This window comes from Capricornis sumatraensis, chromosome 7 (assembly GCF_032405125.1).
Source record: "Capricornis sumatraensis isolate serow.1 chromosome 7, serow.2, whole genome shotgun sequence".
In the NCBI taxonomy this organism is placed as follows: domain Eukaryota; kingdom Metazoa; phylum Chordata; class Mammalia; order Artiodactyla; family Bovidae; genus Capricornis; species Capricornis sumatraensis.
Window position 1 is genome coordinate 93,484,398 of NC_091075.1, and position 18,477 is coordinate 93,502,874.

An 18,477-nucleotide genomic window follows, 5' to 3' on the forward strand; every position below is an offset into this window, starting at 1 on the left:
GGTTTGATCCAGAGACTGTCCTCAGGCAGGATACATTATTGTTATATAATCCTAAAGAATGTAGAGGGAAAAAAAGTTTGTTCTTTCTTCCTCCTTGAGAATTCCAGACCCCTCTCTCCTTGGGGACCCCTAGACTTAGCAACCTGCCTATGAAATGACTCTCTCAATACTAAAATATCAATAATGCTAGTGGTTAACATGAATTTAATTCCTGAATTAGAATTTTAAAGGTGTTTTACTCATCTTTAAAGGATCAGACTTTGACTTCAAATAGTATATTCTTTCAGTCTCATTTTCCTTCTATATATGAACACTTTATATTTTTACAAACACAACAGTTTACTAAGTATTTCACATACGTAGTCCCTAACTTGAACCTCATATTAACCTAGGAAGGCAGACAGTACTAAATGAATATGTGGGCTAAGAAAGGAGGATGAGGTAAGAACAGTAAGGTGCTCTTTTCCCCAAGAAAAAGAGTGGTTGAATGGTAACAGATTTAGGCATGGGCTTTGATAAGTGACACTTGTTTACAGTACCAATGTTTCAGAAAGAACTTAGGCCATTTTCAGAGATACAGAAAAACGTCATGAAGTCTAAACTAGGTGTTAAGGGTTTTCATGTTGAGAATTTTGAGTGAACTATCCACAAGAACCATTATGCAGTTCACAGAACTTATATAAATTGTGCTGGAGAGCACAACTTAGTCCCGAGGCCAAAGTTAGTCTGATTTCCATCCAAATCTAGAACTTGATTATTTGCTTGGAGCACAAGTCAGGTACAGACCAGGGCTGCTTATCTAGCTAACCAGCTGCATGAACAAGGCCTGTAGCCTGCCTTACACATGCAGTCACCAGCGGAATCCAAACTTGGGAGGCTAACTGGACCTGTCTTTACAACACAGACCCTGAGCCCTGTTTAGGGCTTGTAAAATTAGAAATTAAGAATATGACAGCACAGAAAACTAAAGGCTAGAGAGGTGAGCATGGTTAGCCATCTGTCCCAACAGAGATGTTGCTCACTGAGGAGCAATTCTCATTTGTTAAATCACCAGTTCTTCTACAGTAAGAGGGCGTGCAGAGGGGCAAACTCCTTTCACCTTTGGCTACAAGGATGAGAAAGAGGTGTTAGAAGAAACAGCCCACGAGCCTTGTTTGTGTCTCCTACACAACTGTTAGCTAGTCTGCATCTGGACAGATTCCTCCAGTGGTATCTCAGAGGGGGCCTCTGGATACACAGCACACCACACTCCTCGCCATCCTCATAGTAACACAGTGGCAGGGTTCATAGGCTGTTTATGACACCTCTCATCATAACCCAAAGCATGATGCAGAAATGCAGAGTGAAAGCATTCCAAGAGGGGCTAACATGATGCAGTGAGATATGCCATGTGTAGTCAGAGAAATTGCTTAAATTACCTGGTTTTAAAGAATCACTATTGCATATTACCATGTCTAATTTAGATTTTCCAGTGTTTTCAGATACTAATGATGTATTAGAGAATTCTTTATCCTAGATGATATATGAAGTAATTTCTATTTGCTGTACCCTGGTCAAAATACATCAGTATTGAGGGTGAAGTGAAAGTCTCAAGTTGTGTCCAACTCTTTGGCAACCCCATGGACTGTAGTCCTTGGAATTCTCCAGGCCAGAATACTGGAGTGGGTAGCCTTTCCCTTCTCCAGGGGACCTTCCCAACCCAGGGATCAAACCCAGGTGTCCCACATTGCAGGCAGATTCTTTACCAGCTGAGCCACAAGGGAAGCCCTTCACTTTGAAGGTGAAGTCAGACTTAAAACCAGGTTAAAACTGAAATACCTGAGTTGTGATTATGATTTAATACTTGTATGAACACGAATCATCTTTCTCCCAGAACCAAATAAAGCACCAGACAGAATTATATAAAAAGTAATTATAATCAAGAATTTATTTGTTTTCATATTTTTTAGAAATAAAGAGGTTTAAAAAACAAAAAACAGTGCAAAAATGATAAAATGTAATTCTTCTGTTATATCCTAATTGCTTATGTGTGTTCTGTAAATTCCAAACAAGTAAAATAATATAAAAATATATATTCAATCTTTATAGAATGAAAAGAAAACCACATTAATCATTAAATACTCTTGGATTTTTTTTACTCCTCCCACAGATGAATTCACAAATATAAAAACTGACATTTACATTCTGAAGTACAAATCTCCAGCAGCCAAGTAATTATACAGTTTATTTTGTTATGTGCAAAGTAGACATTTCATATTTACTTGCTATGGAAAGCAGAGTACAGGCTCAATGGAGAATAATCATTAAACATTGATTATTTCTAAGAACAATGCTGTTGTAAAAACGTACAATAGTAAATATTTTTGGTAATTATGTATTTCTCTTTTAAAGTAATTACAGCTTTTAGATATAAATCTTTCAAAGGCTAGCTCTGAAGAGCAGTGAGGTGACTGTTATTTCAGATTTGATGAATAATAATTTTTCAGTAACCTTCTCCAAAACCAAGTCAGGAGAGAGGATTGTTCCCCCCACGCCCCATGTGGTCAGTTTCATTTTTAAAGAAGGCCTGATGTAACAGGAAGATGTATTTCACAAACCTTTAACACAAGTTTGTGAGCTGTCAACTGAAGATACCACCTCTGATGTGGATGGTTTCATTCAATCCATGTTCTACCAACTTGATATCTTCTAAGTCATCTTTTATGATGCTGATCAAGTGGCTAAGGCCTTCCTGTTGTTGTTTCAAATGCTAGAAAGAATCAAAAAAATATCAATGTATTTCTCTATTAAATTGCAAGCTGCTTACAAGAAAAAGGCTATTTTTCATTATTTTACTAGCAATACAGGACTCAGTCGCTCTCATATGCATATTTTAAAAATCTGCACTGTATCTTTTGCTAACACTTTTAAATACAGTTAAATACTGTGAAAAACAAAATCAAATATGTAATAAATATAACATTTTACAAAAGATGCAGATTTTTAGATTTATCAACCTTTGATAGAAAACCAGTTATATTAAAACAATGCAAGAAGGTACTCAAATATAGATTAACAAAATAATCATTCTGAGAATTTCCATGTTTTTAAGTACAAAGTATAAACGGATGATAACGGTGATAACTACTATTGCTAACAATTCAGGTGTTTATATTATTCGCAATTTTATTGCATACATAAACTCATAGTTATTCTAATATGTTGGAATTGTTCTCAGTTAATTGTAAATATGAATATAATCAGGTATATGTATAAATTAAAAGATGCTTACTCCTTGGAAGGAAAGTTATGACCAACCTAGACAGCATATTAAAAAGCAGAGACATTACTTTGCCAACAAACGTCCGTCTAGTCAAGGCTATGGTTTTTCCAGTGGTCATGTTATGGATGTGAGAGTTGGACTATAAAGAAAGCTGAGCACCGAAGAATTGATGCTTTTGAATTGTGTTGGAGAAGACTCTTGAGAGTCCCTTGGACTGCACGGAGATCCAACCAGTCCATCCTGAAAGAGATCAGTCCTGAGTGTTCATTGAAAAGACTGATGTTGAAGCTGAAACTCCAGTACTTTGGCCACCTCATGCGAAGAGCTGACTCATTTGAAAAGACCTTGATGTTGGGAAAGATTGAGGGCAGGAGGAGAAGGGGACGACAGAGGATGAGATGGCTGGATGGCATCACTGACTCAGTGGACATGAGTTTGGGTAAACTCTGGGAGTTGGTGATGGACAGGGAGGCCTGGCGTGCTGCAGTTGATAGGTCGCAAAGAACTGGACACGACTGAGCGACTGAACTGATACTCTTTGAGAACCCAGGAGCCAAACTAGTTTCTAGTTGCATAAAACAGCAATATTCATTCTAAAACACATAATAAAATTAGATAAATAAGGACATTTATAACTACCTAAAATCCTCAGGCCATGCCAATTAGTCCTATCTAATATGTTCCACAAAGTTTGCCATCTTAATATATGTTTTTAGACAGTTGCTGGATGGATGGACAGCTTTGATTAAACCAATCTGTATTTATACTAATGAAAGTAAGCTAGAGTAGTACTTCCTAACGTTTTCATAGAAGTGAGGCTTAGACAAGTGGTCTGAGGTCTTGGCTCCTGCAGCCTCCACCCAGGTCCCCTGAAGGCTGATAGGATCAGTAACACCCCCTTCAGCAACTACCATTCTACTCTTGGGTACACCAAATAAATGGAATCACACAACTTTTGTCCTTTCAAATAACTGGCTTATTTCACATAATGTCTTCAAAGTTCATCCATGATGTGGATGTGTGTGTGTATAAACTGCCTGCCTTTTTAAGGCTAATATTCCATTGTATACATACATATACCATATTTTGTCTACTTATCCATCTGTGGACACCTGGATTGCTTCCACTCTGGCTACTGAGAATAATACTGCTATGAACATGGGCATGCAAATATCTGAGTCACTACGTTCAATTCTTACAGGTACATAACCCAGAAGCAGAATTGCGGGACTGTATTGTAATTCTATATTTAATATTTTAAGGAAGCATTTTTCACAGTGCCTGTGTATATCATTTTACATTGCCACTAGCAATGCATGACAGTTCCATTTTCTTTACATCCTCTACACGTGTTATTCTCTGGAGGGTGTTTTGTTTTGGATAATAGCCATCCTTATGGATGTGAATTCACCTTTTAAAAAGTGCACTCTAGTGGAAAACTTACCTGCTTGATTTCTCGTAACAGATCTGCATCTATGTAATATCTTTCTTCAGATTTGACTGCTCCAAAGTGATTCTGCATCCTGATTTGGGACATCAGTTCATTTAGTCGGCCCTTAAAAATAATACTGAGTTGAATTAGAACTGCTCACAACAGCAACCATTTCTAAGAGAATGTTTTAAAAGGATGGATACTACTCTAATTAAAGGTGTTTCAATTCTCCTTTTGTACCTTATTTGAAACATTAATACAATCATAGAATTAATACACACCCAGAACATCATGATTAAGAGTCTACTTTAGAAAGCAAGTTTTAATTAAAAAAAAAACACGTACTTAAAGAACAAGTAACATTTCTCTTCTGAGCCACCTGAAACAAATTCTAGCTTTATAGTCTTACCTTAAACTGAGTAGGGGCATTTAGTTCACCCTGAATTGTATCTAGCTGAACTCGCAACTGCTCTTCATCAGCTTGGATGGCATACCCACTCTTCCTCTGAATTTCCTGTTTGATTAGGACCTACACAAAGAAAGCCCAACAAAAACAATAGAATTATCTCTTTTCATTTATGCAGGTAATTTTATTACACATCAACTGTTGGAAGAAATTAGCTAAATACACTAAGAATAGTTAGAATCATAACAGTTCAAGATTTGAATTGTTTGCCCATTCTTATTAGGCAAGTTACGTGAATTTACTTTCAATGACTACATAATTTTCATGATTAGCCAATAATTTACTTAAGTATTCTTATATCGAGGGGGATATATAGTTTCTAGTTTTGACACTCTGAACAATGCTATAATAAACAGTTTTGTCTGTGTATATATCTTTATTTACTGGTATAGACTGCCATGAATTCGAGATTGCTGGGTTTAAAGGTAGGTGTATTCAGTCTTCAGAAGCTGCTAAATTGCTTTCCCAAATATCCTAGTAACTTAAATATTCATAAGACACATAAGACTACCCTTTTCCACACATTCCTGTCAGCAACAGGTAACGACATCTGAATTCTCTCCCATCTGATGGGAGAGCGAGCACTGAAGCATCACACGGTTTTTCTTTTTTAAAGTCTGCATCCCGTTGATTGCTTTTTCTTTCTTGGCCACTTGACTTCTGGGATCAGTTAGGATCTTAGTTCCTTGACCAGGGATTGAACCCAGATTCCCTGCAGGGGAAGTGGGGAGCTTTAACCACTGGACCACCAGGGGATTCCACCCCCACCTTGAATGCTGAAGGACCATCATCCATCAGTTAAGAACTATTTCACATCTGCCCTTCTGTGAATTGTCTTTACACATTTGCCTGTATTTCAATTGGGGCTTTAGGGGTCAAAATGTAGCACTTTGTAAGATACAAATATTTACAACTAAAATCAGTGCTGTTTGCAAATTCACAATTTTCTTTTTCTAAAATCACTTGACCACTGACAAATGGCTTCTGTTTTCTTTTGCTATACAATATTTTTGTTAAGTCAATTTTGTTTTTTTACAGCTTCTGGCTTTCTGGCTGCATGTCTCTTCAATCCCTAGGTTGTTCATGTAGCTTCATAAATTTCTTAAGAGTTAAGTCTTTAATACTTTGTTTTTGTATATGGGCTTCCCTGGTGGCTCAGATGGTAAAGAATCTGCCTGCAATGCGGAAGACCCAAGTTTGATCCCTGGGTTGGGAAGATCCCTTGGAGGACGGGATAGCAATACACTCCAGTATTCTTGTCTGAAGAATCCTCGTGGACAGAAGAACCTGGAGCTAATTGGTACATGGTGTGATACAGTGGTCAAATTTTCCAGATGGATGGACAATTACTCTAGCATTATTTATTAACTAAACCCACTGAATTGAAATATCACCTTTTTCATATTAAGATACAACATGCACCTATTTCTGGATTCTCTATTCTGTTCTGTGGATCTTCATGTCCAATCTTACACCAAGCTCATGCTAATTTGATTACAAGAACTTTAAAATAGTTTCTAAAATTTGATAAAGCCAAGTCCGCTACAGTATTTTTTTGTTTTCCTGAATCTATTCTCAAAAGTTATCCTTATGTACGTAAAGATTTTAATCAGTTTTTTTAAAGCTGTAATTCACTCTTACAATTTATAAAGTAGGTATTTTCTCATCTAAGAATATGGTTTAATCTGTGAAAACTTTAATTCAGATTGTATACTTTCCTCACAAATTTATTCCTAAGTACTTTACAGTTTTTTCATGATAATGAAAGGAATACTCATTTCCCTTAATAGTATAAAGAAACATTGATTTTTAAAACACTGACACTGATTTAGTATAAAGAAACACTAAAAATCTCATATTTAGCCATCTTACCACATTAATTCTATTGTTTATTTCCTTGGGTTTTCTAGATACACAGTCATATCATCAGCAAAGAGATGATCTCTTTTCATTGTTTTATACTAGTTTAATTACCCTGCTTATTTACAAAAACTTACGTATTTTCTTTCCATGTGTTGCTAGAATAAATCATGTTCATAGATCCTGTTACAGAACCAACCTCCCATTCCTGAAATTAACCTTAGTCAAAGTATATTATATTCCTTTAAGAAAAAAATTACACTCCTTTAGAATTTGATAATAGCTGGATTCTCTTATATTTCACTTAGGTTTTCTGCACTTGTTTTCTTTCGTCACATTTACTGAGTTATAATTCACATACAACAAAATTCACTCTTCTTAGCAGTACAGTTCTATGTATTTTGATGAACACAGGTTACCATCACCACAATCAAGTTATAGAACACTTCTATCGCCCAAAAAGTTCCCTCCTGCTCCTTGTAGTCTCCTCTCCCTTACCGCCTGCTCCTAGCAACTACTGATCTATTACATACCTCTCACTGTGCCTTTTGCATTGTATCATATAAATGGAATTATATATAGCCTTTCAGTCTGGTTTGTTTTACTTAGCATAATCTGTACCTATATTAGAATGATCTGTTTATAAATTTTTATTTTGGGATACTAAAAACTGATATAAAATGCTGCAGCTGCTCTGGAAAAATAATTTGGTTATTGAAAAGGCTGAACACAGAGGTACACATTACCAAGCAATTGCCATCCTCGGTTTATGCATCCCAAGAGAAACAAAAGCATACATCCACACAAACACTTGTACACAAGTGTTAATAGGAACATTATTCAGAATAGCCAAAAAGTTTAAACAACCAAAATGTTCATCGATTGATGAAGAGATAAAATCTGTTGATCATATAATGGAAATATTATTCAGCAATAAAAAGGAAGTACTGTTACATGCTACAACATGAATGAACACTGAAAATATTATGCTGAGGAAGCCAGTCAAAAAACACCACATATTTTATGATTTCATTTACAAGAAGTGTTCAAAAATAGGCAAATCAATAGAAATGCAAAGTTGTTGCCTACAGCTAGGGGGTTTAGGATGAAATGGGGAGTTGCTGCTTATGGGTATGGCATTTTTAATTTAAAGTGATGCAGATGTTCTAAAACTTGATTGTGGTGATGGTTGTACAAAGTTGTGAATATACTAAAAATCAAATAGGTGAATTGTATGGTATATGAATTATATCTCAAACTTGAAAAAAACAGCCATATTTTTCTTTTTGTCTGAAATAAAGTAACTTTAGAATTAGCTCATTAATGTTTAGACAAACGAATCTATTTGACCTTTGTGCTTTTTCCACTGTTGGATCTTTAAAACTTCCCTAATTGCTTCTATGGTGTTTGTCTATTTAAGATTTTTTTTCTGCAGGTCAATTTTAATAATTTCCATTTTGCTAAAAAATCATCTAACATCTAAATTTATTGCCCTGAATTCCACTGTAGTATTTTCTTATTTTCTTGTGTATATATGTGGTATTATCTCCTTTCTTACTTCTAATTTTTCTTTTCTGTCTTTAGGCTCATGAGATGAGTCTTTTTTTCCTTCTTCAGATTCATATTTAGCCATTTTAAACTGTACTGCTAATTTAGCCATTTCTTTTTAAAGAAACAGCTCTTCAACTTATTCTTTCTACTATGATTTATTTTTTTCTGCTTCACTCATCCCACGTCATCTTTATTCCCCTCTTACTGGTTCCTTTTGGCTTATCTAGATAATATTTTTTCTTGAGTACTAAGTTCTCTACTTTTTGCATCTTGTATCTTTAAAAAATGAAGTTCTTTAAGGCTTTAAATTTTCGTCCAAATTTCTGCTATATGTTTGTTTTCATGATAATTTCAATTTCATGATAAATTTCAAGCTGGTAATTCATTCTTTTATTTCCTTGTTAATTTCCAAGTTCTTTTGTTGCTTTTCATTCATTAATGGTTATACTTGTTATTTTTATGAAAACTAGATATTAATGATCTGATGCATACTTTTGCTACCTCATAAAGATGACTCATGTTTTCACTGCTTTCCTCCCACCCTCTCAATAAAATGCAAGTTTTAGAATATTTTCCCTCTCTTCACCCAATCCTCTCCGGAGATCTCACCTCAGAGTTCTAAGTTTTAATGAGAAAGTTAGGTACTTTCAGACTATTATTATTTCCTTTTAGTCTTTTTTGCCTATTGCAAAAATCCATATTTAGCACTTCCATCATGTATATAGTCTTATAAATATTGGGAGAAAAAAAATCCAAATCACTACCTGTAAAGTTCTGTGGGAAAGGTCCATAAGTTTCCTCTTATATTGTGCAATTTTGGCCATGGTTGTAGTTTGATTCTTCTGTAATTCACCAATATCTTCAGATATTATCTGTTTAAAACAATTTTTTAAGGTAAAGTATCACAACTATTTATTACGTTCACTACATGCAAAAGATGAGCCTGAGATTCATCTCTCAAAATATAAACTCTTTTAAACCTACTTTTGTATTTCTTCCACTTTTGTACATCCAGAAGTTAAAACATACCATTCAAAAATTTCTTTAGAGCTCCAGGAACTTTAGTGATGAGGCAAAGTGTACAGAATAATAAAACATATTCTTCGGAAGTAATTAAGGAATTTGAATATTATGGAATAGAGCAAACAACCAGGCCATGAAAGTATAAAAGTTGAGATCTATAAAGTAACATGCAGGAGCCTTAAGAGACAATTAAATCTAATTACTTGAAGACAGGATAGTATACACTGTGCTTAGTTGCTCGGTCCTGTCTGACTGTTTGCAACGCTGCAGACTGTAGCCCGCCAGGCACCTCTGTCCATGGGGATTCTCCAGGCAAGCATACTGGAGTGAGTTGCCATGCCCTCCTCCAGGGCATCTTCCCAACCCAGGGATCAAACCGAAGTCTCCTGCATTGCAGGTGGATTCTTTACTGTATGAACCACCAAGGAAGCCCTGTATAGTACACGGTCCAAGAGTAAGTTTAACAGAATACTATGGAGAGAGACGCTCAGGGTGGAGGGAGAAAGGAAGGATATTAATCACACAACTGAGACATTTTTATGTCTCTGCAGATAGTTAATTTGTTCTTTGCTTGGCCTAAAATCCTACTGTTCTACCTTATGAAAGTCTTAACCTTACAGAATTAGTTAAAATCCTAGTTCATTAAAGCTTCCCGATCAAAATTAACCCCATTATGATTGTTCCTATCATAATCATTCTGTGACACTGGCTTATATTGAGATGTTATAAGTAAGAGTGTAAGAAGACTGTACAAGACATATTTTAGCAAGTTTACCTACACATGTCACCTTTTAAGGAAACTTCAATGCCAGGCCATGTGGAAGGGACACAATTAGGTAACCAAATTGTGTATTATGTAACCCAGGTACCCTCTCCATCCCAATTTTGAAAAGTTTGCAGGGCTTCTAGACAACAAGAGTAATTATTATTCTATAGCAGCAATAGTAAGAAAAAACAGAAATGTTACCACTCACAGTATTTATTGACAAACACTAAAACAATCTAGAAATTAACCAAGAAAAAATGCCTATGCTTTTTAAAATTTATTTTAAAACTATTACAAGACACAAGAGACTTCAATGAGAAACGGAACATGTTCATAATGGAATAACAATATTACTAAGATTCAATTATATATTTAATGCAATTCCAACTAAAATTCTAGCATTTTGACACTCAATTTTAAAACAGTTATAGAAGAATTAAGATCCATAAAGAGCTTTAAAAGTGTGAAAAGAACAAAGGCTAGAGATTCACTCCACCACATATCTTTAAAATATTTTGCAAACCTGTAAGAGTAGAAAAAACGTGAAACTGATTTAAGAACGGACTATATCACATATATATGGGAACCTGGTTTGGTAAATGCTTTGATAAATCATTGAGGAAAGTATCTGTGTTCTGTGGATAACACTGGAAAAAATAAGCTACTATTTAGAGCAAGTTCATATCATATAGTATATATAAAGTGAATTCCATGAGGACAGAAGACTTAACTGTGAAAGGTTAAACTCTACAATAATAGGAAAAAAACTGCAGACTCTAATGACCTTGGATGAGGAATGATTTCTTAAGAAAATTCCCCAAAAAAGAAAACACAAGGCCAAAAAAAAAGGCTATCATTACATTAAAATTAAGATTTTCATAAACAACAAGACCCTACTTATGGCACAGGGAACTATATTTAATATCCTGCGATACACCAAAATGGAAAAGAATATGAAAAAGAATATATATATAAATATATATTTTAAAAAACTGAATCACTTTGCTGTACAGGAGAACACAGCATTGTAAATAACAACAAAATAAAAGTCTTCAACTATGGACACTACAGACAGAATTAGCAGAGAAATAAGAAAAGTAGGAGATTTTTAAAATGTTAGACGACGGATTAAAATCTGGAATAAAAGATGAACTCTTGAAATTCAAAAAGAAAAGATATGCAGTCCATCAGAAAAACTGACAAATGATATGAACAATTTTGATTCTAGACCAAATGACTAGATAGGTGCCGCTCTCTCTTTCCTGTTGAAAATAGATGTAAAATGAACAGAACGCACGGGCAACCATCTGAGGACTCTGAATTTGAAGTACCACTGAACTAGTGATGAGTTTACCATTATTTTGCCCTCAGTTTGGTTTCAACACAGGCTAAAACCTAGAAGTGGGCATCATGCTGATAACTCCAAGAAAAACCCATACCTCTGGTGCAAGGAGATACATTATGGTATACAGAGAAGAGTTTCTCACTTTTAACACTATTAATTTGGGCCAGATAATTCTTCATTGCAGTGGTACTGTTCTGTACACTGTAGGATGTTTACCAGAATCCTGGCTTCTACCTGCTAGGTAACTGTAGCACACACCACCATCACGACCACAACCACCACCCTCGCCCAGCTGTAACAACCGAACATGTCTCTGGATACTGCCAAATGTGTCCTGGGGGACAAAATCATCACCACACACCCCAATGAGATCTACACTCAACCAATGACTAAAACAAATAATAGGTGAAATGACAATACATTAAAACAGAATACTAAAAAATGTCCAAATAACCCAGAACAAAACAAAAAAGACGAAAGAGGAAAGAAAAACAGAGCGAACAGTTAACAGTAAGATTGTAGGCCTAAATCTAAATTTTATGCTATCTACAAAAAACTTACTTCAAACATGATAAAGGTAAGTTAAAAGTAAAAGGATGGAAAAGATACAAGATCACTAGTCAAAAGAAAGCTAGAGTGGCTTTATTTAATAGCAGAGAAAGCTGACTTACAAGCAAAGATAATTGCTCAGCATAAAGAGGAACATTATGGTATATGCCAAGAAAATTTAACAATCCTAGATACATATGTACCTAACAGCAAACCTTCTAAAATGTGTGAAAGGAGAAAAGACATATCCATAACTAGAGCTGGAGACTTCAACGCTCCTCTTCAAACTGAACTTGTAGGGCTTCCCTGGTGGTGCAGTGGTTAAGAATCGGCTTGCCAATGCAGGAGACATGGGTTTGATCCCTGATCTGAAAAAAGCCCACATTCCATGGAGCAACCAAGCCTGTGCCCCACAACTGTTAAGCCTGTGCCCCACAAGAGAAGCCACTGCAATGAGAAGTCCACATACTGCAAAACTAGAGAGTAGCCCGTGCTCTCTACAACTGGGGAAGCCCATGCAGCAGTGAAGACTCAGCACAACCAAAAATAAACAGATTAATTAAAAAATAAACATTTAGTAGAAAAATCAATAAGAACTTAGAAGAACTGAGCAATCTATCAAATGGATCTCACTGACACCAACAGAAGACTTCAAGAATAGCAGAACACACATTCTTTTCATAGGCCTATGGATTAAAACCTTTACAAAGTTAAAAGAACTGAAATGATATAAAAGTTCTCCGACCATAACAGAGTTAGACTAGATAACAGAATAAAAATTTTTTTTAATGAATCAAAGATGACAAATACAACATTATCAAATTTTGGGGGATTCAGGTAAAGCAGTACTTAGAAGAAAATTAATATCATCAAATGCCTTTAGTAAAAGTCTCAATACCCTAAGCTGCTACCTTAAGAAAGTAGCAAAAGAAGAGAAAAATAAACCCAAAGCAAGTAGAATAAAGGAAATGGTTAAGAGCCAACATTTATAAAACCAAAAATTTATAAATTTATTACTATTAGTAAACAGAAAACTAGAAAAAAAATCAATAAAACGAAGAACTTGTTCTTTGAAAAGATGAATAAAGTTGATAAACTTCTAGCAAAACTGACAAAAATAAGCACAAATAATAGCTTCTCTGTCCTTACTTTCAAGAACTTTGGTCACACCCCATTTATAGTACTATGCACAACTCATTTTAAAAGTGATGCCAATAAATTCAGTGTACCTAGTCTAAGATAATCTGATTTCTAGTGGTGACCATCTGGTGATGTCCATGTGTAGAGTCTTCTCTTGTGTTGATGGAAGAGGGTGTTTGCTATGACCAGTGCATTCTCTTGGCAAAACTCTATTAGCCTTTGCCCTGCTTCATTCTGTACTCCACGGCCAAATTTGCCTGTTACCCCAGGTGTTTCTTGACTTCCTACTTTTGCATTCCAGACCCCTATAATGAAAAGGACATCTTTTTTGGGTGTTAGTTCTAAAAAGTCTTGTAGGTCTTCATAGAACCATTCAACTTCAGCTTCTTCAGCATTACTGGTTGGGGCATAGACTTGGATCACTGTGATATTGAATGGTTTGCCTTGGAAATGAACAGAGATCATTCTGTCGTTTTTGAGATTGCATCCGAGTACTGCATTTCAGACTCTTTTGTTGACCATGATGGCTACTCCATTTCTTCTAAGGGAGTCCTGCCCGCAGTAGTGGATATAATGGTCATCTGAGTTAAATTCACCCATTCCAGTCCATTTTAATTGGCTGATTCCTAGAAAGTCAACATTCGCTCTTGCCATCTCCTGTTTGACCACTTCCAATTTGCCTTGATTCATGGACCTGACATTCCAGGATCGTATGCAATATTGCTCTTTAAAGCACTGGACTTTGCTTCTATCACCAGTCACATCCACAACTGGGTACTGTTTTTGCTTTGGCTCTATCCCTTCATTCTTTCTGGAGTTATTTCTCCACTGATCTCCTATAGCGTATTGGGCACCTACCGACCTGGGGAGTTCCCTTTTCAGTATCCTATCATTTTGCCTTTTCATACTGTTCATGGGGTTCTCAAGGCAAGAATACTGAATTGGTTTGCCATTCCCTTCTCCAGCCAAAGATGAAGAAGCTCTATACAATCAGCAAAAACAAGACTGGGAGCTGACTGTGGCTCAGATCATGAACTCCCTGTTGCCAAATTCAGACTTAAATTGAAGAAAGTAGGGAAAACCACTAGACCATTCAGGTATGACCTAAATCAAATCCTTTATGATTATACAGTGGAAGTGAGAAATAGATTTAAGGGACTAGATCTGAGAGTGCCTGATGAACTACAGATGGAGGTTCGTGACATTGTACAGGAGACAGGGATCAAGACCATCCCATGGAAAAGAAATGCAAAAAAGCAAAATGGCTGTCTGAGGAGGCCTTAAAAATAGCTATGAAATGAAGACAAGCAAAAAGCAAAGGAGAAAAGGAAAGATATTCCCATTTGAATGCAGAGTTCCAAAGAATAGCAAGAAGAGATAAGAAAGCCTTCCTCAGCGATCAATGCAAAGAAATAGAGGAAAACAACACAATGGGAAAGACTAGAGATCTCTTCAAGAAAACTAGAGATACCAAGGGAATATTTCATGCAAAGATGGGCTCGATAAAGGACAGAAATGGTATGGACCTAACAGAAACACAAGGTATTAAGAAAAGGTGGCAAGAATACACAGAAGTTAACTGTACAAAAATGATCTTCACGACCAAGATAATCACAATGGTGTGATCACTCAGCTAGAGCCAGACATCCTGGAATGTGAAGTCAAGTGGGCCTTAGAAAGCATCACTACGAACAAAGCTAGTGGAGGTGATGGAATTCCAGTGGAGCTATTTCAAATCCTGAAAGATGATGCTGTGAAAGTGCTGCACCCAATATGCCAGCAAATTTGGAAAACTCAGCAGGGGCCACAGGACTGGAAAAGGTCCGTTTTTATTCCAATCCCAAAGAAAGGCAATGCCAAAGAATGCTCAAACTACCGCACAATTGCACTCATCTCACACGCGAGCAAAGTAGTGCTCAAAATTGTCCAGGCTTCAGCAATACGTGAACCGTGAACTTCCAGATGTTCAAGCTGGTTTTAGAAAAGGCAGAGGAACCAGAGATCAAATTGCCGACATCCGCTGGATCATCAAAAAAGTGAGAGTTCCAGAAAAACATCTATTTCTGCTTTATCCAAAGCCTTTGACTGTGTGGATCACAATAAACTGTGGAAAATTCTGAAAGAGATGGGAATACCAGACCACCTGACCTGCCTCTTGAGAAACCTATATGCAGGTCAGGAAGCAACAGTTAGAACTGGACATGGAACAACAGACTGGTTCCAAATAGGAAAAAGGAGTACGTCAAGGCTGTATATTGTCACCCTGCTTATTTAACTTATATGGAGAGTACATCATGAGAAATGCCAGGCTGGATGAAGCACAAGGTGGAATCAAGATTGCTGGGAGAAATATCAGTAACCTCAGATATGCAGATGACGCCACCCTTATGGCAGAAACTGAAGAGGAGAGTAAAAAAGTTGGTTTAAAGCTCAACATTCAGAAAATGAAGATCATGGCATCTGGTCACATCACTTCATGGGAAATAGAAGGGGAAACAGTGGAAACAGTGTCAGACTTTATTTTTGGGGGCTCCAAAATCACTGCAGATGGTGACTGCAGCCATAAAATTAAAAGACACTTACTCCTTGGAAGAAAAGTTATGACCAACCTAGATAGCATATTCAAAAGCAGAGATATTATTTTGCCAACAAAGGTCAGTCTAGTCAAGGCTCTGGTTTTTCCAGTGGTCATGCATGGATGTGAGAGTTGGACTGTGAAGAAAGCTGAGTGCTGAAGAATTGATGCTTTTGTACTGTGGTGTTGGAGAAGACTCTTGAGAATCCCTTGGACTGCAAGGAGATCCAACCAGTCCATCCTAAAGTTAGGATACTAGTCCTGGGTGTTCACTGGAAGGACTGATGCTGAGGCTGAAACTCCAATACTTTGGTAACCTCATGCGAAGAGTTGACTCATTGGAAAAGACTCTGATGCTGGGAGGGATTCAGGGCAGGAGGAGAAGGGGATAACAGAGGATGAGATGGCTGGATGGCATCACCGACTTGATGCACATGAGTTTGGGTGAACTCCGGGAGTTGGTATAGGCAGGCCTGGCATGCTGTGATTCATGGGGTTGCAAAGAGTTGGACAGGACTGAGCGACTGAACTGAACTGACTGAGTCTAAAATATGGCCTGGGTATCATGTATCATTCAAAAACCATGTTGGAATCTTTAGCCAGAGAAAATACTAAGGGATTTTAGGAATGACATCTTAGGGATGTCATAGGAACATAGTGGTTACCTACAAAGCATGCCTGAGAAAATGGATATAAATTATAGTAAGACAGATTTTAAATCAATGTAAGAAAGAGAACCAGCATCAATCAGAGCGAGCTACAAAAAATGGATTGCTTCATAAAACAGAAGCACTTCATTACTCAAATACAGTCTGAATGAATATCTAATTAGGAGTTCCACATAAGAGGACTTGGAAGTGACCTCTATAACCTTTAGGCATTTGATTACAAAAGTGTACTTTAAAAATGTTAAGATTTAAGCATTCATTAATTTAAAATTTACTTCATTAACCTATTATTATAATGTACTATGACAATACAATCTTAATTGTAGCCCTGATTTTGATAAGGCCCCATAAATAAAAGTGTTCAATAAAATAATCTTTTCAATTCCAGCCAAAGAATCCATGTCTAATTTATTTGCTAAAGTCAACAATTCTAAACTCACTGTTAAATCAGATTTACATGATTTTTGGAGGCTCTATAAATAAATAAGTTGTGTAAAAGTATAATTGTTAATTCGTAGTATACACTATAATGTTTCTCATAAGACAAAACAGTAACTAAAACACATGGTAAGAACAAGGGTCTGTAACCCCTCTACCACTCCTAGGGCCAGAGAAGGAAGCTAGATTCTTACATCTAATCTGGTCTGATGTTGCTTAGTCATCTGATCTTGAACCTTCAGTCTTCGAAGAAGTTCTTTGAAACCCACCATTGGCACAGGAATTAACCTGAAGAAACACAAATGGTCAATTTTCAGACCAAAGCCTATATTATTACAAAATACACAGTAAGGTTTTCATAATAACATTCCTGTAATTCACATTTCTAGAGTTAAAAGGCAGATCTATGACTATGAAATCAAGTGTTACACCACAGAGATTTCATCCAACTTAATTTTATGAGTGAAGAAATACAGCGTGGTCAAAAACTGCAGTATTAAATGCAAATATATAATTAGGGCATTATGACTCAGATTTTAATCTTTTCACCACACAATGCATCCTAATTATAATCAAAATTCTTTAAAAAAGAATGAAAAGGAAGATAAACTCACTTTTTAATTTTTTTTATAAACTCACTTTAAATGTAAGAATTATAGTTAACAGCTTGCATCTGCTTCCCTGGTAGTAAATATTAGTTTGTATATAAAAACAAGATGAAGATACACTTACTTTTCAGAATCAGGGTTATCCACTTTGGCTTGTTCCCAGATAATAGGATCAACACCTACCAGAAAAAAGATATATTTTTTCTAAAAGGAACTATTTCCCATTTTTATAATATTTGTATGGGAAAGGCCCTCCTAAAGGGAGACACAAAACCTAAAATCTATAATGAAAAATGATTGTCAAATATGACCATAACAAGAATAAAAAATTGTTTTGTAGGATACAGCTTAAAAAAAAAAAGTACCTCAAAAGCAAGTATCTATAATAGAATAATAGATTAATCTCCAGAATATAGGAAGGGATCCTCTAAATCACAAAGACAAAAAATTTAATAGAAAATGGGCAAAGAACATGAATAGGTAATTCACAAATATTATAAATGTGGCTAATATACAAAAAGCTGGTCAACTTTAATAATAGGGAAATGCAAATGAAAGTAAGTATTAACTTGTTGCCAAGAGTGGAAAAATTAAAAAGACTGATTATCTCCATTGTTGGCAAAAATAGAGGAGAATGAGAAAACATTAGAAAAATAAAAAATGTGAGGAAAAGTAACACATTCCTATTATGAATGTAAATGGCTGATCTTGCTCTGGAGGGCAATTTCGCAGTACCTAACAACAATACATGAAGTACTGCCGACCCTCTGATATCTGCAGAGGGTGGCGTTCAG

General features: G+C 36.0%; 1 protein-coding gene across 1 annotated transcript in view; it reads right to left on the minus strand.

Moving 5' to 3' along the window:
• Positions 1 to 1,976: 1,976 nt before the first annotated feature.
• Positions 1,977 to 18,477, minus strand: part of NUP54 (nucleoporin 54) — a 32,379-nt gene continuing 15,878 nt past the window's right edge. Inside the window, exons 7-12 of the mRNA XM_068975214.1 lie at positions 17,808 to 17,862; positions 17,270 to 17,363; positions 9,336 to 9,443; positions 5,104 to 5,223; positions 4,707 to 4,817; positions 1,977 to 2,749 (exon numbers count right to left, since the gene is read on the minus strand). Of these exons, the coding sequence (XP_068831315.1) occupies positions 2,621 to 2,749; positions 4,707 to 4,817; positions 5,104 to 5,223; positions 9,336 to 9,443; positions 17,270 to 17,363; positions 17,808 to 17,862 (617 nt within the window). The 3' untranslated portion in view covers positions 1,977 to 2,620. The remainder of the gene's footprint in view (positions 2,750 to 4,706; positions 4,818 to 5,103; positions 5,224 to 9,335; positions 9,444 to 17,269; positions 17,364 to 17,807; positions 17,863 to 18,477) is intronic.